The sequence below is a fragment of the Bicyclus anynana genome, chromosome 27 (genome assembly GCF_947172395.1).
Source record: "Bicyclus anynana chromosome 27, ilBicAnyn1.1, whole genome shotgun sequence".
In the NCBI taxonomy this organism is placed as follows: domain Eukaryota; kingdom Metazoa; phylum Arthropoda; class Insecta; order Lepidoptera; family Nymphalidae; genus Bicyclus; species Bicyclus anynana.
In genome coordinates this window covers 4,086,692-4,111,919 of record NC_069109.1, presented here as the reverse complement: position 1 = coordinate 4,111,919, position 25,228 = coordinate 4,086,692, and the positions used below count along the sequence as shown (strand labels likewise).

The window sequence follows — 25,228 nt, the reverse complement described above, 5'->3', positions numbered from 1 at the left end:
TAACTGGTTTTGATTGTTTATGATTTATGATTATGTTATGTATATAACAGGTTTATGTTTGACTTTGGTCAAATAAATATAAACCGGTTTGTGTTTAGTCATATTCTATGACATTGAAAATAATTTCCTCATAATGTGACGATCTTTTTGTGACGTTAATTTTTGAATATATTATAAGAAGTGACATATTTTTTGTGATGTCAAAATTTGAATGTTTCATCCATACTCTTGCTTACAGAATATTTTAAAAATCACATGATAATGAGATTAAAATTTTAAATAATAGGGGGTGAATATAAATAGGTGCATGGTCAAGAAACATTCACCCCCACCGATATTTAATTGTACTACAAAATACATAATATAATCCCTTTCTCTAATCCTACTAATATTATAAACGCGAAAGTTTGTATGCATGTTTGTTACTCTTTAAGTACTGAACCGATTTGGCAGAAATTTGGAATGGAAATAGATTTTACTCTGAATTAACACATAGGCTACTTTCAACCCGTAAAAGTCCATGGTTCCCGTGGGATTTGTGAAAAACTAAATTTCACGCGGACGAAGTCGCGGGCGTCTGCTAGTGTTTGATATACCAAAAGTTTCATCAAAATCTGACACAAACTTTATTGACGCTTGATTGAAAAGCATATCTATATAAAATCTGTAATGATTTTAGTTTTAAAGAACATTTTTTGAAAACATCTTAATTGTTCAAAATCATTATGCCGCAAAATAATCCATTTCTACAAAGTTGAATACACCAAAATTTAAAATCTTGAAAAGCATTCCTTTAATCTGACAAGTTTTGAATTTTAATTTTACAACATATCAATGATTCAAACCCATGTGCCAATTATATCAAACCATTCGAAGCTTATTCATTTTTGTATTTCATACCATGTGTAATGTAAAAATTTTACAGGTATTAGACATTTTGTCATATATCACAAACCCTGTCAAGAGGCCCATTTTGAACTTACCAGTTCGTAAAGTACGAAGGATTTATTACAATCCGGTGTGTACTGGGTCGGGGTTAGACCGTGGCTTTTTTTTTAATTTACAAAAAAAAAAAAAAACGTTTCTGTTTTGCCAACGCTCCGGTGCTCAACCACCGTTGTGGGTATCTGACTAAGAGCTAAGGTGGCTGGGCAATTGGATTTCAACAACCCATTGCACCCGGTAACCTGAGATTGCAACCCTCACCAAATCTCACATCGTCTTCACTAAAATTTCCCCTACCAATCTCACCTTCACTAAAATTTCCCTTACCAATCTCACCTTCACTAAAATTTCCCTTACCAATCTCACCTTCACTAAAATTTCCCTTACTAATCTCATCTTCACTAAAATTTCCCTTACCAATCTCACCTTCACTAAAATTTCCCTTACCAATCTCACCTTCACTAAAATTTCCTTTACCAATCTCACATTCACTAAAATTTCCCTTACCAATCTCACTTTCACTAAAATTACCCTTACCAATCTCATCTGCACTAAAATTTCCCTTACCAATCTCACCTTCACTAAAATTTCCCTTTGAATCTCCGAAGTAAAAAGAATACCCTGTTTTTGTCATAACTTATAAGTGACTTTTATAATTTGAAATATTATCTATTTGATAGTTAAATTTCTTCCCATTTTCCAGTAAATTCATTTAATTGCAAAAAAAACTATCCAATTACAAATCAATTAATCCGATCTCCCAACAATTATAACAATAAATTCCTCGAATACCACATAAATTCAACCTACCCACAATAACTTCATCTAATCCACAATAACTTCATCCAAATAAAAATAAATCCAATCCCCATCCAACAAAATAAATTCATCCAACCTAAAATAACTTCATCCAATCCATCATAAAATCATCCAATTCACAATAACTTCATCCATACAAAAATAAATTTATTCCCATCCCAACAAAATAAATTCATCCAACCTAATATAACTTCATCCAATCCACAATAAATTCATCCAATCCCCGATAACACATAACACTAAGCAATCAACCAGCTGCGTACCGCTACGCTGGTTGACCGCAAGCTCTGTCTGTCAGGTACTAGGCGCTCAGCGCCCGGTCGCTCAATACCGTCGGGTCTACGCGACGAGAAGTGGGGGGATCGGCGACTGCGACCCAAGGGACCACTTGGCCGGTTGTTCACCGGCGATTTGCTAGGTGAGGACTGTTTGTTTACTTTGCGTTTGTCCGGTACTTGGCGCTCAATACTGTCAGGTCTATGCGACAGTATTGAGCGCGATTTTTTTTTCTAATTGTATAATTACCTTAGGCTCCATGATGATACGTCACCGGCGGTCTTGGGGTGAGCGTGGAAGCCTGATGATGCCCGAAGGATGAAGTAAAAGACAATGGCTAGAACGACTCTCTAAGGGCGACTCTTTCTTTATTTTTTTTATTGCTTTTTTATGTAGGACTAGCGCATAGTGGAAATACGGAAATAAACATGACACTCACAAATAACGTGGCTTTTCTATCGGTATAAAAATTTTTCAAAATCGGTTCAGTAGATCCAGAGATTACCCACAACACTACAAACTACCTCTCCATAATCTATACTAATATTATAAAGCTGAAGAGTTTGTCTGTTTGATTGATCGCGCTAATCTCAGGAATTACTGGTCCGATTTGAAAATTTCTTTCAGTGTTAGATAGCCCATTTATCGAGGAAGGCTATAGGCTATATATTATCCCCGTATTCCTACGGGAACGGGAACCACGCGAGAGACACCGCGCGGCGTCAGCTAGTATCAGTATATTATTATACTGGTTGATGTAAAAACAACCCAGTTACTCCATAGTTTACGCAATTGAAAAGTTTTACGCGCCGCATACTAAGGGCCATATAAACAAATAGAGGGAATGTTCTAGAAGCGACAGTAAACAGATGTTCGAAGGTCGTTCACCGGACTACATGTGACGTGTGTAGCCAATGGCGATAGACGCGCGCATAAAGGTTACAGCCCACTTAGCCAGATGTTCCGATTTTTGGCGGGACGTCCCGGTTTCTAAATCAAGACGGACGTTTTTTGGGAATTACTCGGATAGCATACTCGCTTCTCAGACTATTGTTTGAAACACCATATTTTTCTAATTAATAGTTTTTTTTATTCTGACTTTTGTTTTTTTTTTTTATTTTTTTTTTCATTCAGAGGACAATTAAGACGATTATTTAACGATAGGGTAAATCTGATTTAAAATATCATATTTTTATTTAAATAAATTTTGGTATATGGATATTTTTATAGTGTAAACGTAAACGTAATTTGGACTGAAATATTTAAAATCTTCTTTTTATAAGTTTTCCTTTACGATGTCCCGCTCTCGACGAATGAATCCCGCTTTTTTTTCTCTCAAAAAGTTCCTAAATCCCAACTTGGCGAAAGAATAATCTGGCAACGCTGGTTACTGCACACATATCAACTCGTAAAGGCACCGTATCAACAAACTAGACTATTGTTAGTAATTCTCAAGTCACGTGATGTCGTATTCTTTATTTATTTAATGTTAACTTATCAAAATTGAAATTAAAAAATACCCTTCGTGGAAATTATACAGTAGGTTGATAACTTTTTTTTTTTTTCGGCGTGGTTCGAACCACCACCCCTCAGTGATGAATCCAACCGTTGTTATCGTTGAGCTATTGAGGCTCTGATGACATTACCCTCCAGTCGATATGTGTGCTGTGACCTTTATACGTACGAGTATGTGTAGTTACATCATGGACGTTTTCTAGCCTACGATTATTTAATCTATATAAATATAAACATAACCGACAGAAAATATTTACGCAAACTCCAAAGTAATGGTAGCCTCGAAGATGTAGTTGAATAAAAAAAAAATTACACCCTTGCATAATTTCCGAGTTAAAAATTTACATAAACGTTAGACAATACTATAGTGAAATTGTGAAAAGACACCGGGTCATCCGGGACATCATCATCATATCAGCCAATGAGTCCACTGCAGGACATAGGCCTTTTGTAGGCACTTCCAAACATCACGATACTGAGCCGCCTGCATCCAGCGAATGTCTGCGACTCGCTTGATGTCGTCAGTCCACCTGGTGGGAAGTCGAAAAATACTACGCTTTTTAGTCGCTAGCTATGGACCTCATAAGACTCAGAGTCACATAGAGTATCTCTGCGAGATCGAATCAGAAATTAGGGGATCCGCAGAAGAACCAAAACCACTTACATAGCTCAGCGAGTCGCGAAGCTGAAGTGGCAATGGGCGGGGTTCGAAGAGCCGATAGACATGGTGTTGGCCCAAGGTGTTGGAATGGCGACCCCGCACCGGAAAGCGCAGTGTTGGTCGACCCCCCACTAGTTGGACCGAAGACATCAAGCAGGTCGACGGGAGCCGCTGGCGGCTCGAGACCATTGTGCTTGGAAGTCCATGAAAGAGGCCTATGTCCAGCTGTGACGTCTATCGGCTGATCATGATGATGATGATGATGATGAGGACTATAGTCCACAACTTTAGGCTTTTTACACAACAATATCACTTCTCAAAAAGGTTCTTTTAGGGCGACACTTTTCGTTTCGATTCACATACATTGTATTTTTAATAATAAGCTTTACGGCTCTGGGTTCTAGCCCTTTTGAGCCCGGATTCACAAACAATAAATTAATTATCTCGGACCAATAATAGAAGGACCTACCTCGCAAGACGTTACCTCTCTGTCAAAGAATCAACGATCTATCTATATAGAGCTATCTATATATAGGATAGTTGAGCGGCTAACGCGTGTAAAAAAAACTAACAAACGCGTTAGATTGTTCGATTGTATCGATGTTTCATTGTTGTAATCGTTTTCGTCGTCTAAAAAACTCCCTAAATATTCCGGTTTGTGTAGTAAGTAGTTCAATGGCATGAAAAACGGCCAACAACTTCTAATTCAGTAAAAGATGACGTGACGTTCAATTTGAAAATATTTCTATTTTATTTTTGTTATTCTTTACATGTTAGCCCTTGATTTCAGTCTCACCTGATGGTAAGTGATGATGCAATCTAAGATGGACGGTATGATTTCTACACGACATCATACCGGAACGCTAAATCGCTTAGCGGTACGTTTTGTAGGTAGGGTGGTAACCAGCCAGACCTGGCACAATTAAGAAATTCTCAATCGGCCCAGCCGGGGATCGATCCTAGGTCCTCCGTCTTGTAAATCCACCGCGCGTACCAGTGCGCCACGGAGGTCGTCAAAAACATAATTATAATTTATAATAAATTTGTAATAAAAACAATATCTAAAAGAAAAATCGATTCTATTCTTCTAACGAACGAACGAACAGAACATCGATCCATTAATTTAACGTTCTGTGTACAGATTATATTATTCTTGTTAAATATTTTATTATTTATTCTTGTTAAATATTTTCGATGACTGAGTTTACCTCGTCCCTTTCAAAAAACGACAGACAATTTTGTTGCTGCATTTGGGTGCGATGCATTTCCATTTCTAATTCCTCTATGTTAAATATATAGAGTTTGCACAAAAACAATACAAACGACATAAAAAGAACCCAAGCAGACATGAGTCACAAACCATTATGAAAAATAAAGATATTGAGTTTTATGGGTATTAAATGTGCATTTATAAAATTAAATAATAACTTTAATAATTTTTATAAATGTCGTATTTTCATATCAAAAGAAGATGTTTTCTTTTATTTTAATGTGAATTTTACCTTTCATTTATTGCAGAAATACCTATACTATGATTAATTTTTTGATTTTGTGTTATTAAGTGAAAGAAGATTTGACATTTCACACACACACACTTCACAGCACGAAACACTACTTTATTTGTTGTCTGTGACTAATACTCCTACCTCACAGTATTCGTTAACTAAATCCAGACTGTTGTGCGTATTTTCTTCCTTTGTAATTTTTATTATTTCGTTTTGTTCTCGTTTCGTTGTTGTTGTTAATTATTGTTTATTTTTTGTTTGTTTTTCGCGCGTATCTTGTATGTATTATTTATTACCTCATATCTTCGAAACCGCTGAACGGATTTACGTAATTCAGATATCCTTAGATTTGTTTTAATAACCCAAGTGTTCTTAGATAGGTGAAATTAAAAAAAAAACCAACAAGACGACTGTGAGATGCTATAGAATCGAGGTGATTTTTTTTTAAATATTGCAACAAGGGAATCAAATTCAAGGGCTTTTTGTGAGAATTTCAAAATGGTATATAATGGCCAACAAAAAACTACAATTAGAAAAACGTTATTTATTAATTGTATATACATAATACGCGAGGCGGACGACTATAAGGTTTATGAAGTGTAGTTATAAAATACCTTAAATAGACTAAATTAAATATATTGATTATAAAACTCGACATGTGCGAGTCGGATTCGCCCACCGAGGGTTCCGTAGATTTTTTTGAATATTTACTTATCCTCGGTTGGACGTAGGTATACACTATCGTACTTTGTAACAAACGTAACAAATAAATCCGAAATTCACCATCTATCTAACTAAAAATTATGAAATAAAATAATTAAATAAACGAATAACCCGACTGCATAAATGATACAAAAACTGATAAAACTAAAGTGGGGACCTATTAAAAAATGTAGACGTAAATCATTATATTCAATATAATAGGTCCCGACTGTTTTCTAATTTTTTTCTACACTTCTGGACTGAGCTTGTTTTTTTTCTTTTCAGTTTTTGTATCATATAGGCAGTCGGGTTTTTTATTTGTTTAATTAATTAATTTATTAATTTTATTTAGTTTAGTACGAAAATGAATGAAGCGGAGCCTGGTACTAGCCGGAGCAGTTATTCCGCATTGCTATCGTTTCCGTCACCAAAAAAGAAACGTACGAAGCTATCACCCTTATCGTCCTCTGAGAAAACCGTTTTGATTAATGTGTTTAAATATGTCGAGGATACCTTATGCTTGCTTATACATAATAAAAAACAAAACTATAAGGGTTCTTTATTGACTACGGAACCCTGAATATAAGTGAAACATTATCTGTTAGATAAATAACAGGATATAGGAATATAGAATAAAAAAAATATTGGTTATCAAAGGAAGTTTTATTTCATGACAATATTCGTAAATAATGCTGTAGTAAAATGTTGAGCACTCCTGAGTCAGCTGTTTTTGTTTATTTACATTGTTTAAAATACCTACCCGATCTGACTATAGTTCTTTATTTTTTTCATTGTTTACAAGTTAGCCCTTGACTACAATCTCACCTGATGGTAAGTCATGATGCAGTCTAAGATGGAAGCGGGCTAACTTGTTAGGAAGAGGATGAAAATCCACACCCCTTTCGGTTTCTACGCGACATCGTACCGGAATGCTAAATCGCTTGGCGGTACGTCTTTGCCACGGCCGAAGCCTCTCACCAGCCAGACCTGGACCAATTAAGAAAATCTCAATCTGCCCAGCCGAGGATCGAAAACCCAGGACCTACGTTTTGTAAATCCACCACGCATACCACCACAGTTATTTTGTCAGGTCACCCTCCCAAATGGCCCTCTAAGCCGAGGTCCGAGTCTCATAGGAGACGCCCTTAGATAGTCGTTCCGTCCTCTATCTTTATTTCAGCCTTCGGGTCTCATTTTCGGAGGAGGAGGATTTTCGGCCCGACCTGTATGACAAAAACTGTGTTAACTCGGCGAATATATATTATACTAATATAAATGTAGCATAATGTAGCATTCTACTGGTGAAAGAATTTTTGAAATCGGACCAGTAGTTCCGAAGATTACCTCATTTAAAAAATGTGACAAACTTACAAACTTACAAACTTTACCTCTTTATAATATTAGTATAGAAGTATAGATAATATGGTATGATTTTTTTTAAAGACCAACTGTTGAGTTTCTTGCCGGTTTTTTCTCAGCAGAATCTGCCTTCGGAACCGGTGGTAGAATCTTTACTAATAGTGAACTGACGTATCAAAAGTGCTTGTAAACTGAGCCTACTTGAAATAAATGAATTTTGAATTAAAAAAAAAACCACCACGAAGGCCGTCGAAATGTGTTTTTGAAATGTGTCAAATGGATTTTCATTTGTATTTTATGTCTAGGTGCCGATTCACCCTCCGCTCGCGGCGAAGCTCGACCATGTTGAGGTCGGGCGCGAGACACCCGGATGCTGACGAAGGCGCGTCCACGTCCGGCGAGCGCGACTGTCGCACGCGACAGCTGCACGCGACGCTCGCGGAGTACCTGCAGCTGGAGCATAAGTTCCAGCCGAAGCTGTGTTTGCCCGCTAATGGAGAGGTATCATCATCATTATCAACCTTTGACTATTTAGACTATGGACCTGTTTCGCACCCAAATTCACCAACAAAAAAGTCTGTCGTTTTTTGAGGGGGACGAGGTAAATAAAAATATTTATCGCTTCCATCTTAGACTGCATCATCACTTATCATCAGGTGAGATTGTAGTCAAAGGCTAACTTGTAAATAATAAATAAAAAAAACGATGTTTTTCCTTCACCGTTTGAGACATGAGAGTGATATTTAATTTATTAAAATGCACACAACTGAAATGTTGGAGGTGCATGCCCCGGACCGGATTCGAACCCACATCCTCCGGAATCGGAGGCAGAGGTCATGTACATTGGACTATCACAGCTCTTGGATGGAGACTTTACGTGATTGACAATTTTGATTTGAACGAATTACAATGGTTCACGTATTAGTGTGGGTCTGTTAGACCCGCCAGGCGTGCTGAGGGTTTAATAGAAATAAATTGTTAAAAATAACATAAAATCTGTTTGTCTGTCTGTGACACCATAGCTCCCGAACGAATGAAGCGATTTCAATTAAGGTTTTTTTGTTTGAAAGGTGACTTGTGTGCGAGTGTTTTTAGACGTGTTTGATGAAAATCGGTTGAGCCGTTTAAAAGTTGTAGGGGGTGAAAGTGGAGAAGAATAACCGAATAAACTCGAGTGGGGTGTCAAATGAAGGCGCACTGAATTAGAATATTGATGACTCGATCGAGAGTGTAATTATTAATTTCATGACATTCTGGGGTTTTTTAAAGTTTTATGTTATATATTAAGATTTTCTGAATACTGTCTAGTACGAAATTGTACCTTTTCACATAATTGCGTTAGAAAGACCACCTACAGCCTTTCTTGATGAGTACTGTTTACCAACAAAGAAATTAGAAATGAAGGTAGAAATCGCATGTCATTTCATAAATTATTTATTATAAATTATGTTTGGTTTTTTTTTATAAAATGTTATATAAAATATATTAACCATATCTAATAGGGATGATGACTAGGTTTGAATATATAGATTTTTATGATACATTCGGGTAAATAGGGTCAATGTTAACTAATTAATACATGAAAAAGCAAAGATTGTCTGATAGATGAAAATTCATACAGTTTAAGCTTCGTTACATTAAATGTAATATTTTTCAATAAATGAACTATAAACATAAACGCACAAATAACAAAGATATTAGTAATTTTGTTTGAACGCCCATACAAACCTAACGATCAGCGAGCCAACGACGTCACTAAATCGTGCCATTTTGTATGGAGCGTTTTTCAGGAATCCGCGGCAGCGCCGCAAATCTGACCCCTTAAATCCCTGTAGCTCCGAAAGTAATGATCGCAGATACCCTGTTACTTTTACAAAATTGCTTTACTATTAGCATACTCTTAATTTATATACAATTTAAAATCATCATCCCTATTGTTCTGAGATTATTTATCAAATTTATTTTCATTAATTTAGGAACAAGTTAATTATAATTACTATTAGGTGTGAAATGACTAGTGATTTATACCCTCATTTTTAATTTATTTGTTGGTAAACAGTACTCATCAAGAAAGGATGTAGTATAGTACGAAATTGTGCCTTTTCATATAACTGCGTTAAAAAGACCACCAAGTGTTGCAAATAAATGTTTTTATTGTACCTCGCTACATCGCGACCTCACATCGCACATTTGCATAGTTCGAAGGTTGCCTTCGCAAGCGGTGACGTCACACGGGCGCTTCGGCCATTTTGTTTTACGATTTGCAATGTTTACCAAACATAGGCAAGAATACGTAGACGGGGTTATAAAAAATTAATAATATCAATAGTAAGAAGGCACTCACTTTCGACACTCAATATTTGTGGATGTTTCAATTCATCCAATTCATCCAATCCGAAATGACTCGACTTATTTTATTATTTATTCTTTGTGTCTATGGTAGGTATCAGAAATTGTCTTATAGTATAATATTTTTCAATATTTATATAGCTGACACCGTGCGGTTTCACCCGCGTGGTTCCCGTTCCCGTAGGAATACGGGGATAATATATAAGCGGGTGGGCCGGGCCCACCCTAGAATGGTCCAGGGCCCACCCTAGGATACCTACTGGGCTACCTCTTGGAAATTCTATGATGGACGCCGAAATACTAATAATTTTACACAAAATATAATATCAAATAATAACCATTACAACTTATAATAAAGAAAAACCTATAATAAAGATTTTGAAAAATCTATATCTATACTAATATTATAAAGCTGAAGAGTTTATTTGTTTGAACGCGCTAATCTCAGGAACTACTGGTTCGATTTGGAAAATACCTTCACTGTTAGATAGCCCATTTATTGAGGAAGGCTATAGGCTATATATTATCCCCGTATTCTTACGGGAACGGAAACCACGCGGGTACCCGCGCAGCATCAGCTAGTGTATTATAAAAATCAATATATTCAAACCTAGTCATCATCCCCATTGGAAAAACGCTCCAGGGGACCTCCTGGGTTAAGTTAAGTTTGTTTATCAGAACGGCGAGGTGACGACTGGCGCCCGGGACGGCGCCGCCCACGTGCTGCGCTGTCTCAAGGTGTGGTTCGACTTGCCGGCAGATGTGCTGATCAGCGCCATCAACCTCTTCGACCGGTGAGCTTTTTTTTTTTTTGGAGTTTATTGGAGTTTACTCTTTAGGAATCGATTTTTCCTATATAGGCCCCTGCAGGGCTAGCACGGGCAAGGGAGAAATTTATCCACGGGGAGAGGACAAAACGTTTATCCCCCACACTCGTTTTATCCACTCACCGCGCATGGGCACGCCGGTGGATATAATATCCCCGGTGGATAAACGGAGGGAAAGACTTGTCAACCCATTTGTATATATCTTATAAATTGGCATTAGGTATATTAATAGTCCGAAATAAACGTAAATTTGATAATATTTGGTTATTTTGTGCATATTATTTATCTGTTTTCTGTTGGCATTGTTTTGTTTGGTGATTGTTTTTTGCGGTGGTTTGTAGTAGGTATCTATAGTATCTATCATACTAGCGGACCCGGTCAAGCTTCGTTGTGACATAAGTGCACTTATTCTCTATCCCTACTCTACCCTTCTTTACCTCTACCCCTACCCTACCCCTGCCCTACCCCTACCCTACCCCTGCCCTACCCCTGCCCTACCCATGCCCTACCCTACCCCTACCCTACCTCACCACTACCCCACCCCTACCCTACCTCTACCCTACCCCTAACCCCCCCCCCCCCCCCTACCCACCCCCCATCCCACCCCTACACCCCGCCTACCCCCCCTCCACCCTAACCCGTGGATTTTCATCCTCCTCCTAACAAGTTAGCCCGCTTCCATCTTGGACTGCATCATCACTTACCATCAGGTGAGATTGTAGTCAAGGGCTAACTTGTAAAGAATAAAAAAAAAAATTACTATTTCTTTTCAGTTTCCTGACCAAAATGAAGGTGCGTCCGTGCCACATACCGTGCATCACCGTGTCCTGTATGAATATCGCGATGGACGAACACGCGGCGGTCACCAAGACGTCGCGGAAAGTCACCGTCGAGGAGCTGGGTAACTATTCTCCTCTCTGTCACTCTCTTAGCGTGCCTTTTCTATCTATTTCTCTAATTTATCTCAATAATCAAACGAATGATGGATCCTTTGAGTAGCAATTGCTCTTAATGATGAATCCTTTGCTTCATTTCCGTTTACAAGACACTGTGGAAAGTCACTGTCGAGGAGCTGGGTAACTATTGTCTTCTCTGTCACTCAATCCCATCCTTTCAGAAGGAATTGCTCTTAATGATGAATCCTTTGCTTCATTTCTGTTTACAAGACACTGGAAAGTCATTGTTGAGGAGCTGGGTAACTATTGTCCTCTCTGTCACTCTCTTAGCGTGCCTTTTCTATCTCTTTCTCTTATTGATCTCAATAATCAAACGAATGATTTGTCCTTTGAGTAGCAATTGCTCTTAATGATGAATCCTTTGCTTCATTTCTGTTTACACTGTGGAAAGTCATCGTCGAGATGGGTAACTATTGTCCTCTCTGTCACTCTCTTAGCGTGCCTTTTCTATCTCTTTCTCTAATTGATCTCAATAATCAAACAAATGATTTATCCTTTGAGTAGCAATTGCTCTTAATGATGAATCCTTGGCTTCATTTCCGTTTACAAGACACTGTGGAAAGTCACTGTCGAGGAGCTAGGTAACTTTTTATCCTGGAAAAATCCATGGATCCCGAAGGATTTGTGAAAAACTGAATTCCACGCGGACCAAGTCGCGAACGTCCGCTTGTCTCTCATACATTGATGTGTGTTTTTGTCCGCAGTGTCAGTGTCGCAGTCGGCGTGCACTGCGGGCGACGTGGCGCGCATGTCGCGCGTCATCGCCGACAAGCTGTCGCTGGCGGAGCGCTGCTCGGTGACGGCGATACACTGGCTGCGGCTGCTGAGGACTCTGGTGGCGCGCGCCGCCGCCGAGCTGCAGCTGCGTGCGCTTGTACTGCCGGTGAGTGTTGTGTAGCATGGGATTCTAATATTGAATCTTTTTCCTCATCACTGACAAGTTGTCGATGAAAACACTTCACTGGCTGTGGTAGTGCTTTATTGCTGGTGATTGTTGTGTAGCATGGGATTCTAATATTGAATCTTTTCTTTGCGTCATCACTGACAAGTTGTCGATGAGAACGCTGCATTGGCTGTGACAGCTACTCGTGCTTTATTTCCGTTTTTATTCCGGTTTTGTAGCACAGGATTCTAAGATTGAATCCTTTGCTTGTATCGCGTCATCGCCGACAATCAGTCGGTGAGAACGGTGCACTGGTTGTGACAGCTACGCACGCTTTATTACCGGTGAGTGTTGTGTAGCACAGGATTCTAATATTGAATCCTTTGCTTGTTTCGCGTCATCGCCGACAAGCAGTCGGTGAGAACGCTGCGCTGGCTGTGGCAATTGCGTGCGCTCTTACTACCGGTGAGTGTTGTGTAGCATGGTATTCTAAAATAGAATCCTTTTAGAACTAAAACTGCTTTACGCACGCTTGACTTGGGAAAGTAAACTTGTGAACGCGTTACTACTACACAGCACGAGAATCCGTTTGGTTTAACCCGCTCAGGAATTGCTATGGGCGATGTAACTTTTAACCACGTCAATCTGTGCTGTTATGCCAACTGTTTGTCTTTGTAGTGATGAGACAAAATAACAAGGCAATTGTGATTGAATATGCTTTTCCCGTTCTATTATTTTATGTTATTTTATGTTTTTTTCCAGGAGAGCGAGTTGATCAACCTCCTGGAGATAGCTGTGTGTGATGCCGGCTGCGTCAACTCTAGGACCAGCGAGTTGGCGTTGGTGTTGGTCTACCATCAACTGGGTAAGTCTTTTTGACTTGAAATATATGGGGGGGGGGGGGGGGGACTGCGCGAGTATGCGGGCTCCAGTACCCACATCATCTCATTATTTAAATATATATATATTTTTGGCTGGTGGGAGGCTCCGGCCGAGGCTAGTGGGAGGCTTCGGCCGAGGTTAGTGGGAGGCTTCGGCCGTGGCTAATGGCTGGTGGGAGGTTTCGGCCGTGGCTAGTCGGATGGTGGGAGGCTTCGGCCATGGCTAGTTACCATCCTATCGATAAAGACATACCGCCAAGCGATTTAGCGTTCCGGTACGATGTCGTGTAGAAACCGAAAAGGAGTGTGGATTTTCATCCTCCTCCTAAGAAGTTAGCCCGCTTCCATCTTAGACTGCATCATCACATATTATAGCCTAATTACAATACTCATATTGTCATATTATCATCATCATTATAAACCCATATTTGGCTCACTGCTGAGCTCGAGTCACCTCTCAGAATGAGCGGGGTTAGATCAATAGTCCACCACGCTGGCCCAATACGGATTGGCAGACTTCACACACGCAGAGAATGAAGAAAATTCTCTGGTATGCAGGTTTCCTCACGATGTTTTCCTACACCGTTTGAGACACGTAATATTTAATTTCTTAAAATGCACGCAACTGAAAAGTTGGAAGTGCATGCCCTGGACCGGATTCGAACCCACACATTCCGGAATCGAAGGCAAATTTCATATCCACTGGGCTATCACGGCTCTCGTACTTCTCTCTATTGTCATATGTACATATCATAATGCGGAGAAAAAGAAATAAAATATCTTTTTGTTGACAAAATATTCTCTGTTCACAGAGAAGGAGCTAGTAGAGTTGAGTCGCGCGGCGGCGGAGGGCGCGGGCGAGGGCCAGGCGGTGCCGGAGGACGCGTACTACCTCTACGAGTTCGCTGCACAGCTGCAGGCGCACTGCCACGTGAGTTGATGCTCATATTGTACACTTGTACTTGAGGAGTCGAGTCGCGCGGCGGCGGAGGGCGCGGGCGAGGGCCAGGCGGTGCCGGAGGACGCGTACTATCTCTACGAGTTCGCTGCACAGCTGCAGGCGCACTGCCACGTGAGTTGATGCTCATATTGTACACTTGTACTTGAGGAGTCGAGTCGCGCGGCGGCGGAGGGCGCGGGCGAGGGCCAGGCGGTGCCGGAGGACGCGTACTATCTCTACGAGTTCGCTGCACAGCTGCAGGCGCACTGCCATGTGAGTTGATGCCCATATTGTACTCTTGTACTTGAGATGCCCCATATCCATTTACCATATCAGGTAAATTTCTAACTGTAGTGAAGTTTATTGTTAAAAACTTAAAGTAAAGGTTTTCTTTTCTCAGGTTTTTACATGTTCTAAATGTATTGCGACCACAAAGCGAATACCAACATCCTACAACTTACACAATTTTATAAACATATATAATATTTTTTTTACTTCATAGTTACTTTTAAAATAATGTATATGTTTTGATATTATAAGATAATATGATGTAAAAAATAAATACTATCAGTGTCTGTGTTATGATTCACGTGGAAACCATTTTCATTTAATGGACCCCAAATTTTTTTTCGCTGACATATAGACCCCTAGGGGTTGATATAGACCTTTTTGGGAATCACTGGTGTAAATAGTCAAATGTGAGCATTGGTTCGTGTTACAGATGACGGACGCGTCCCTCGTGAGCGCGCGCAACTTGGTGCGCGGCGTCATCTCGCGGTACGAGGCGCGCCAGGCGGCGCCGCAGAGACAGCGGCTGGTGTGGCGACTGTCCGAGCGCACGCTCAAGGTGTGTGCTCTATGCTCTATGGTTCTTTTGTAGGTTAATAAGTCTATAATGATCGATGGTGAAACACTGAAAATGAAGAGTTCCACAGTTTTCCTGGGAGTGACCTTGGATTGTAAACTTCAGTGGGGTGCTCATATAGAAAAACTGTCTGGTAAACTTAGCTCAGCGACATTTGCCGTGAGAAAAATAAGACAGTTTACTGATGTTGATACAGCTAGGCTTGTTTGTTTTGCGTACTTTCACAGCGTAATGTCATACGGTATTTTATTGTGGGCAAGGCTGCCGATATACAATCTATACCAGTATACTCTATGTAAGACAAAATATTAATTTGTACAATAAGTACAAAAAAAAACTCTTCTATAACAAGATCCCCAAGACTGTGATGGACCTGCCAATGCATAGCTTTAAGCAATGTGTTAAATACATTTACTTAGTCGAGGGTACTACAATATTGATGAGTTTCTCAATGATAAAGATGCTTGGAGGCCGTTGGATCAGCTTCCACCTTCACACAGGAAGTAAAACTATAAGAAATTGTAATGTTGTCATCAATTGTAAATTGATTTTTTCAAAAGAGCAACTGTTGAGTTTCTTGCCGGTATCTTCTCAGCAGAACCTGCCTTCCGAACCGGTGGTAGAATCTTTACAAATAGTCAACTGACGTGTCAAAAGTGCTTGTAAACAGGGCCTACTTAAAATAAATGAATTTTGAATTTTTGAATCAAACGCAAAATCCTCGAAATTAAAATTTAAAAAGTATTTTCTTTTGTAATTTGCAGGTGCTGCGGCCGACGGACCGTCTGACGTCACTGCTGCCCACCATCGAAGAGCAGCACTTCGCCGTCGACGTCACTCCCAAACGAACCAGGTACTGCAACCCATACTCGGCTCACTGTTGAGCACGAGTCTCCTCTCAGTATGACAGGGGTCCACCAATAGTCCACCACGCTAGCCCAATGCGGATTGGCAGACTTCACACACGCAGAGAATTAAGAAAACTCTCTGATATGCAGGTTTCTTCACGAAGTTCATAATATACAGGGTGTCCCGTAAATATTACGATATATTTTACAAGGTGATAGCTGACATCAAGGCCACCGTGGGTTCGATTCCCACAACTGGAAAATATTTGTGTGATGAGCATGAGTGTTTTCCAGTGTCTGTGTGTATTTATACATTATATAAGTATTTATGTGTAGTATATAATTGTATATTAATATTATAATATCAACTATCTTAGCACCCATAACACAAGCTGCTCTGTATGCTTACTTTGGGGCTAGATAGTGATGTGTATTGTTTAAGTATATTTATTATATTATTATCATTATTATTATCTAAAATTTCGGCTAACATATGTTTCGTTATTATTCCTATCATACTGTAGAGTATGTCGTACTATTTACGGGACACCCTGTATAAACAGCTCGGAGAGTTAATGTTTTTTTTTAATTGACAACAGAGGAAGTAATAGTGATATTGGAATTTTGAACACTAACGAAACTTGAAAATATATTCTGTAATATTTGATTTTCGCCGTCGACGTCACTCCCAAACGAACCTCATCATCGACCTCAGACCAATTAGAGAAGGACCAGTATCGCACACAAGGAGATGGTCCAAAATTGTATGGAGCCCAGGATCAGTCATTGCACCCTGGCGGAATTAAAAGATTTTTTTTTAACTATTTTTGATTATACAAATCTACGAATTTACTTTAATTCTTTTAAAATAATATTAATTATCCCCCAAGAAATGCAACACTAACATGGGTAATAATGGCGGATTGATGACGTTTTCAATGCAGTAGTCGATTTGACGTTTGCTGTCAATTGTCATGTCATAGTTGCTTATGAGCGCCATCTTGTTAAAACTCAAAAACTTGCGTTTTTATGTTATTTATTTCTTTTTATTTAGTTAGATTTCTTCATTTTAATAAATTTTAATAAAATCCTTGTATTTTTTAAATTTTTATGATACGGGGTACAAGAGTGGAAATGGATCATCTCCTTTACAAGCAAAATATATATAATTATCCACAGAATGTATACATAGAATGTTCGATTACTTGATCGATTTTTTGACAAAAAAATCGATTCTTTTAAGAAATTGTTTTTATTAAAAATTTCATAAAATTATGGTAGAAATACTTATAAATGTAACGTTACTTCTTCTTTTACTAAACTACAATTTTTTAACCATTTTTAATGCCATTCAACTACACGAACCGGCATTTTCAGGGAGCTCTTTACACGACGAAAACGATTACAACAATGACACATCGATTCTATAGCAACAGTTTTTATATATGCGATAGATCATGATGATCTTTGCCAGAGGGGTAACGGCCAGCGAGGCAGGTCCTGTTATTAATGGTCGAAGGTTAAGACCATTTAAAAAAAGTGTCAACTATCCTATTATATATATATATTAGCGGACCCGGTCAAGCTTCGTTTTGACATAAGTGCACTTATTCTCTATCCCTACTCTACCCTTCTATACCTCTACCCCTACCCTACCTCTACCGCTTGACTCTTAAACGTTTGTATGAGAAATAGAAAAGGGCAGTTTTTAGGGTTTTCCCGGAAATTATTTGATTTTTTCTCACCTTTTAAACCTTCCCTATACCTCCACGAACATTTCAAGACCAAGATAAGATAAATCCGTTCAGCCATTCTCGAGTTTTAGCGAGACTAACGAACAGCAATTCATTTTTATATATATAGATATATTTTTATCACACAGATCGGGTAGCGAAAGCAGTGAAAGCGAAGAGACATCCGACTGGCCTCGCAGCCCGGTTCTGCCTGTGTACTGCGACAACTGACACGCGAGCCACACACCACCGAATAACTACCATCGCATGATGTATGAAAAAAAAGAAAACCGGTGTTAGCGTCTTGGTCGATCGAAAAAAAAAAAAACGTCAAGCTGTCCACAGTACAGTGTGCCTAGTGGGAGTTTTCAATATTTTCATACTGTTACTATCGCGTTGACGTAAACGCGAATTTATATGGAATTGAAACAGTTGTGCAGTAGTGCCACTAGATGGCGCTGTTTCAATTCCTTAGAAATTCGCGTTTACGTTAACGCGATAGTAACAGTATCAAACTGTTACTAGATTCTCTGATAATTGCACTAATTTTATATATAAAACAGCTCAGAGGAGTGTATGCTAACTAAATTACTTAATAACTCTACATCTGTACTTTGAGTAGTACAGATGTGGGTAGGTGGTTAAAGAATATTTAAGCCATTATATACAGGATGTCCCGTAAATATTACGACATACTTTACAAGGTAATAACTGATATCAAGGCATTCTAAAATTTCGGCTAACATATGTTTCGTTATTTTAGTAGGACTTGATATTAACGGGACACCCTGTATATACAGCTCAGAGAGTTAATGTTTTTTTTTTATTGACAACACAGATGAAGTAATATTGACATTGAAATTTTGAACACTAACGAAACTTGAAAAAATATTCTGTAATATTTGATTTAAAAAAAATATATACGGTCGAATTGAGAAACCTCCTCCTTTTTTTGAAGTCGGTTAAAAAATATTTCAATATTTAATTATTGATATTAACGGGACACCCTGTATATACAGCTCAGAGAGTTAATGTTTTTTTTTTAATTGACAACACAGACGAAATAATTGACATTGAAATTTTGGACATTAACGAAACTTGAAAAAATATTCTGTAATATTTGATTTTAAAAAAATACTTCAATATTTAATTATAAGACTAATGTCTTATAATTACTAAGTAATATGATTGAAATATGTAAGAGGTTCTAATTAAAAAAACTCTGAGCTTTGGAAACTTAATTAATTGTTAAATAAAAAAAAAATATTGATATTCAGTGTACTGTGGCAGTTTTGCGATTCATCTATTGTCTATGGTGCGTTTAATAAAGCAGGTGCGTCCTTTAGGCTAAGTTTGGCTCAACAAGTTATGATCTTTGCCTGATTGGGTCAATAAAAAAAAGTTTAGCCGAACAAGTCACTGAAATTAAGCAATCAAGAAATAGGATGAATATTTTTAAATCTGTGATATATTTTTTTTAATTACTTATATTTTTTTAAATACGCTATATTTTCAAGACATTAGGTAATGTAAATATGTAATTGACATAAAATTTTAGAAAATCCTTAATTAGGAGGAATATTTAAAATCATGAACCTTATGAACATTGTTTGGCTAAGCTTTTTGATATTTGACATGGAAAAATTTAAATGAATTACAAAAATCACAAATAAAAAAAAAATATTTTTTAAAAACAAGTGAATTCATTATAGTTAAATAATACTGTAAGTAAAAATGTTGGCAGATATCTTATAAAAGTAAACCCTCTAAAACTGAATAGAACAGAGATTCCATAAAATACTATTATTTGACTAAAAAAAGGTTTTATAACTTTTTGGGTATATTGCCGATATTTATACCGAACTTGGGCTTTACAATACACGACCTTCGCCTTATAGGACAAATTAAAAAAAAAAATTGGTAGCTATTCCCGGTCGGATAAAGTTTGACATAATAATTAGATAATAGACAAATTTTTTGGCACTTTTATCACAATTATTATCTATGAAATACTTTTATTTAACAATAAAAAGGTTTTCTCAGAAATATTTGCAAGTTTTATTACCTAAAACTGTTTAAATATATTTCTTTATTTTTTTTTTGAGAAATGCACAAATACTACGAGTTTACCCACCATTTTGTCATTGTCTAATTATTTAGTCTTAGGCTCCATTCACACTGGCCGAGAGTTGAAGCTAAGCGTCGCTACATGTAGTCCTGCGGGAACTCTGCATTTTACGCGATAAAAAATAGCCTATATCTTGCTCATTTATCTTTTAGTGAAAGTCGTATTAAAAACTGTTTAGGCGTTACAGAGATTAAAAAAACACACAGAAATGAACAAATCAGTCTTTCTCAGCCATGTTAGTGTTGCATTTAATGGAGAGAATAGAAGTAATTTAAAAGAAAAATGAAGGTTTATTCGTTAAATCATATAATCAATATGTTATATTGTTTTAATTCGCGCACAAACGAATCTTGTACGAATGGGCTTCGAAACTACTGGATCAATTTTAAAAAGTCTCCACCAATGGAGAGCTATGTCATCAGCGAGTAACATGGATTATATTTCATCCCCGTATTCCAACGGTACTACATGGGTGAAACCATAGAGGTCTGCTACTTGTGAAGACCAGTCGCAAAGCTTAACTTCGACTTTGCGCCAATGTGAAAGGACTCTTAGTTTAAAATAGTAAAATGTAGTGTCTTGGTGTGGTAGATTTTTGTTATTGAGGTCCCGTCTTTTGAATTGAGTCAAAATCACGTGATTCCCTGCATTTGAGGAGAAAACTATGTTTACAAATGGAAAATGGATTAATTTATTATTCTTATTACAGTAGCATGAATAAATTCAATACCTATCAGCTAATAACCGCCACGCGTGATAATACTATTTAAAAAACGAAAAAAAATCTTCAACTTGATGATGTCTGAACAAATACGTTAATAAAATATAGCAAACTTGTTAATAAGCGGTGTAAAAAAAAAACGAATTAGCTACTTTTCATCTTACCGGGAAGTTTTTAAACGAAAATAAAATACTGAATAGGCTGTATGGTCATCGATCTTTGCCTCATAGATGGGTAGACTAATTAAAAAAAAAAACAATGCACATAGCCTAATTTAATCTCAAAATTATTTTAACAGGTACGTACGTTTTAGTTTTCATTTTATTTTAAATTGTAATAACTAAATCCTTTTTCTTATTATTTGTAAACGTAGTTTTTAGGGTTGTATGGTTTTGGTGCGTTCAGTAAAATCGGTTGGAAATCCATAGAGGTTGATGTGTTTTTTAAACTTATTTTTTTTTTTTAAACTGACGAGGGCAGTTCTTGTTGGCCCATTTTATCAGTAAAACAGAGCTTTATTGTTAGTTATTCATACTTTTTAAGAGAAAATAATTGCTATAGTGTATCACTACCGGTAAACTTGGATTTTAGAATTAAAAAAACATTTCTGGATATAATTTATGAATTCCAGGAATCGATAAAATCTTTGTCAGTGGAATTTGTTGAATATAATAATTGCAAAACCATATAAATATTTTTTTGGCTGTTCAAAATTAAAAAAAAAAATATGTTTTTTTTTAATAAGGAATTTAATTTAATTATTCTCCTATCCAAAATTTTCACCGGTCGGGTACACGTGGCTTTTTTGGCGCCAAAAAGCATTGTCCTCGTGCATTCATAGCTTTCGTACTGTGATTTTTGTAAAAATTAAAAAAAAAAAATTCCATATATATTTCATAGTTGTGTAAGTATTGTGAGTGAGTGAACTTTAAGAAAAAAAAGTTAAAAAAAAAATCCACCGATATAATTTTTTTTGTTTTTAATAAAAAAAAAGAGAAAGATTATTTTCGATTCTGGCTTACTGTAAAATCAAAAAAAATAAACTATTTTGTGAGCCTGAATTGAGAATAATGTTTTTGTTACTTAAATTTTATAATAATATAGTAGTTAATTAGTAATATATATATTTTTGACTAACTGTTGACTCAGTGTAATTATAACAATTGACAGGTATCTAAAATGTAATCTCAAACGGGATTTAAAAAAAAACAGATCAAGTCCGATTACAAAACGAAGGCTTCGTACAAAAATTAAGTTATTTTTTTGTAATTTAACTAAAATTACTCAGTCGTTGAAATAATTACATTGAAAATCTATTATAGTGGTTTATTTTCTTTTTTCAAAATTATTATCATTAACACTTAAAAAAAATGTAATAAAAAAATAAAATATCGTCATTTTTAACATTACAATGCGTTTATTATTAATATAAAATTAATAATTAATGAATTTTCTTTATACTTTACTAGTTTAAAGTCAATGAAATGTAAAACAAACAAAAAAATATATATAATATATGAAAAAAAAATCATAAAAAAATGATCTCAGGTAATTATGAATGTGTATTTTTTTTTGTGTAAAGTGTAATGTAGTGTTTCTCTTGTAATAAAAGTGTCTTTATAAAAAAAATTCTCGCAGACAAGACCAAAAATATAATAGACGAGATATGGCTGTATAGCAACCTAAGGTTTTTAGGAATCTACTGCAAATACACAAAGAAAAAAAAGTTTTTAGTCTATTATATCTTTAGTCTGTTACTCAAAATGCTTTTATGATTTTCTGTAGATATATATATTATTTTCATTATACGGTTGCTTTACAACCATGATCTATATTAACTTAATAAAAAAAAACCTCCAAATCAAAGATAACAAAATTTGTACAAGTTGTAAGAAACCAAGTATATACATAGTAATGAAATTATCATTCCATCTGTCCGAGTTATTTTGTCAAAATATATTGATTGAAAATTAGCAATTAGTTTATCGACCTATTAATTATACTTTCAATTTATCATACAAATTAAAATCAACAAAAATTTAGTTTTTTTTTCTCTTCGAATAATTTAAACATCATAGAATAAAGAAACAGTGCGTCGCGTAGTCGTTAACACGTCTGAACGCGACGACGTCCACATCGAAACTGAACTAGTGAACTCGTGCTAGCCAAGTTTAATCAACCTACCTTCATTACTTTATGGCAAATTGTACAAAATAGCTCATTATGTGATAATCATCTTATGAATAAAATGTTGTTTTTACCAACTTTGCAAATGTATTGTGTTACGTATCTATTTGTGGTATGCATAACTTTGAAAGTTTGACAAAATATGCCATAATAAAAAAAAAAGTATTTTTAAATAACAATTTTATGCAATGATTTTTAGGTTAATCTATATAAATTGGGGATAATATTATAATACTTTTTAAATACCATAATTGAAGGGTCTTAAATGATTTAATATATACATCATTGTCAGTTTATTACCACATTATATTTTGTTTCAATAGTAAAAGTAATATTTGTGATATTTATCTATGGAGTATCTTAAGTTTTATACTACATCCTTCAAAACCTATAACATTTTGAAAAAAAAAACATACATACGTAGAACCTCCTCCTTTTTGGAAGTCGGTTAAAAAAATCAAATATACCTCTTCAAGTATGGTTTTTAATTTGGATGCCCTGTCCTTGGTCTTCAATCTTCAAGTCATATGGGGACTTAAATCAACATATCCATAGATAATCTTACTTTTTATCTGCATTTACTTCAACATTTTTCTAAATAGTTATACTTATTCTTGAAACAAACTGACCAGATAAGTAAAATGTGAAATGCCAATTTTACTTTTTTTTTTTTTTAAGAGATAACTTCTCATTTGGAGGATACACCGCTTGGTACCGTAACGTAACGCGTTACAGCTGTAGTTGGCACGTTTGACACTTGCAGCAAACTTTGGACTGATTAGTGATTTTACGACCACAGACTATATAGAAAAGTTGTTGCTGCTGTCAAAGTGGTCTTCACACCTCTTCAACACTATAGGACTAGTAAAATTCAATTATAGGCTCCTTGCCTCTTTTGTAAACAGTGTTTTAACTTAATTATGGAAGTATTATAAGGTATATTTTATTTTGTCCCGTCAATAATAATCAGTAAAAAAAATTAATATAAATCTACGTAAATTTTTTGCCGCCGAAACACAACACATTAGCAAGTGACGTCATTCATAGAGATAACAGCGTGATTAGCGTTTGCTGTTATGTGATAATATCACGTCACCGCAAGCGCCAATCACAAACCGATGCTTTGTAGCGAATGACGTCATAGCTTATGTTTGGCGTTTGCGGTGACGTGATAAAAATACAATTTTGTTTTATAAAAATATTGCAATTACGAGATTATTTTCACAAATAAAAATGTGATTAGAGTTCCTAGGCATCTAAACTGCCTATATGCAACAAATCTTCTTGGTTTTGTACAGCAGGCGAGTAGCCTATTGATTAAAAAATTAGTTTATGTCATCACTTTTTTGAGCGTCTTGGTTATTGAACACGTGTACTTAGTAAGTTTTTAACTTATTAGAAAAAAAATATACCGCACTTTGTTGTTATTGTTTTTTTTTTAATTTTATTGGTCCTGTAATTTTTAGATATGCATGAAAACGGCATTGCTTTTTATTATTTTCTGGTCAGTTTTGTGTGTGCCTGAACGATGAATTTGATCATGTGTAATATACGAGTAATAAACAGTGTGAAGTGAATATTGTAATCTCGAATTAGAGAAAATAAAAATTGCAACTCTTGAGCTTGTTTTGTTTTATTTATCTCCTACAAGATACTTACAAGAGCTAGAGTGAAGTGATTTCCAAATCTTCGCTTTTTTTCATAAACGCAAAAATAATTTATATAAATACATACTATATAGTAGTGTTTGGGTATATATACACCGGTAGTGGGAGAGAGCGGCCGGTCCCTCCGCTCAAAGTTACGCTTTATAAAACTACGATCCGTCCGATCCTAACCTACGCTAGTGTAGTGTTCGCCCACCATCCCAAAGCGACCCTTAAGCCGCTTCAAACTCTGCAAAATCGATTCCTACGGCAAATTACGGGCGCGCCGTGGTTTGCACGTAATAACGACCTCCATAGAGATTTAGATCTACCATCAATAGCTAATTACATGAAACAGCTCTCTCAAAACTATTTTGAAAGAGCTGCCATCCATCGAAAGCAAGTAGTGGTTGAGGCTTGCAACTATACTCCCAATCTTAACGCTAACTCCAAGCAGAGACGTCCCAAAAACGTCCTTTACG

The 25,228-nt window shown here is 36.5% G+C and overlaps 1 protein-coding gene across 4 annotated transcripts in view; it reads left to right on the top strand.

The window, feature by feature from the left end:
* Positions 1-24,722, top strand: part of LOC112050692 (cyclin G) — a 44,158-nt gene extending 19,436 nt beyond the window's left edge. For 2 of the 4 annotated variants that reach the window (XM_024089013.2, XM_024089012.2), the window contains exons 2-11: positions 2,063-2,182; positions 8,088-8,283; positions 10,810-10,925; positions 11,732-11,859; positions 12,619-12,797; positions 13,560-13,662; positions 14,491-14,609; positions 15,340-15,465; positions 16,248-16,336; positions 18,214-24,722. In XM_024089013.2, the coding sequence (XP_023944781.1) occupies positions 8,125-8,283; positions 10,810-10,925; positions 11,732-11,859; positions 12,619-12,797; positions 13,560-13,662; positions 14,491-14,609; positions 15,340-15,465; positions 16,248-16,336; positions 18,214-18,295 (1,101 nt within the window). In that variant the 5' untranslated portion in view covers positions 2,063-2,182; positions 8,088-8,124 and the 3' untranslated portion in view covers positions 18,296-24,722. The remainder of the gene's footprint in view (positions 1-2,062; positions 2,183-8,087; positions 8,284-10,809; positions 10,926-11,731; positions 11,860-12,618; positions 12,798-13,559; positions 13,663-14,490; positions 14,610-15,339; positions 15,466-16,247; positions 16,337-18,213) is intronic. The other 2 variants (XM_052890430.1, XM_024089014.2) reach the window with 1 other exon arrangement.
* Positions 24,723-25,228: the final 506 nt, after the last annotated feature.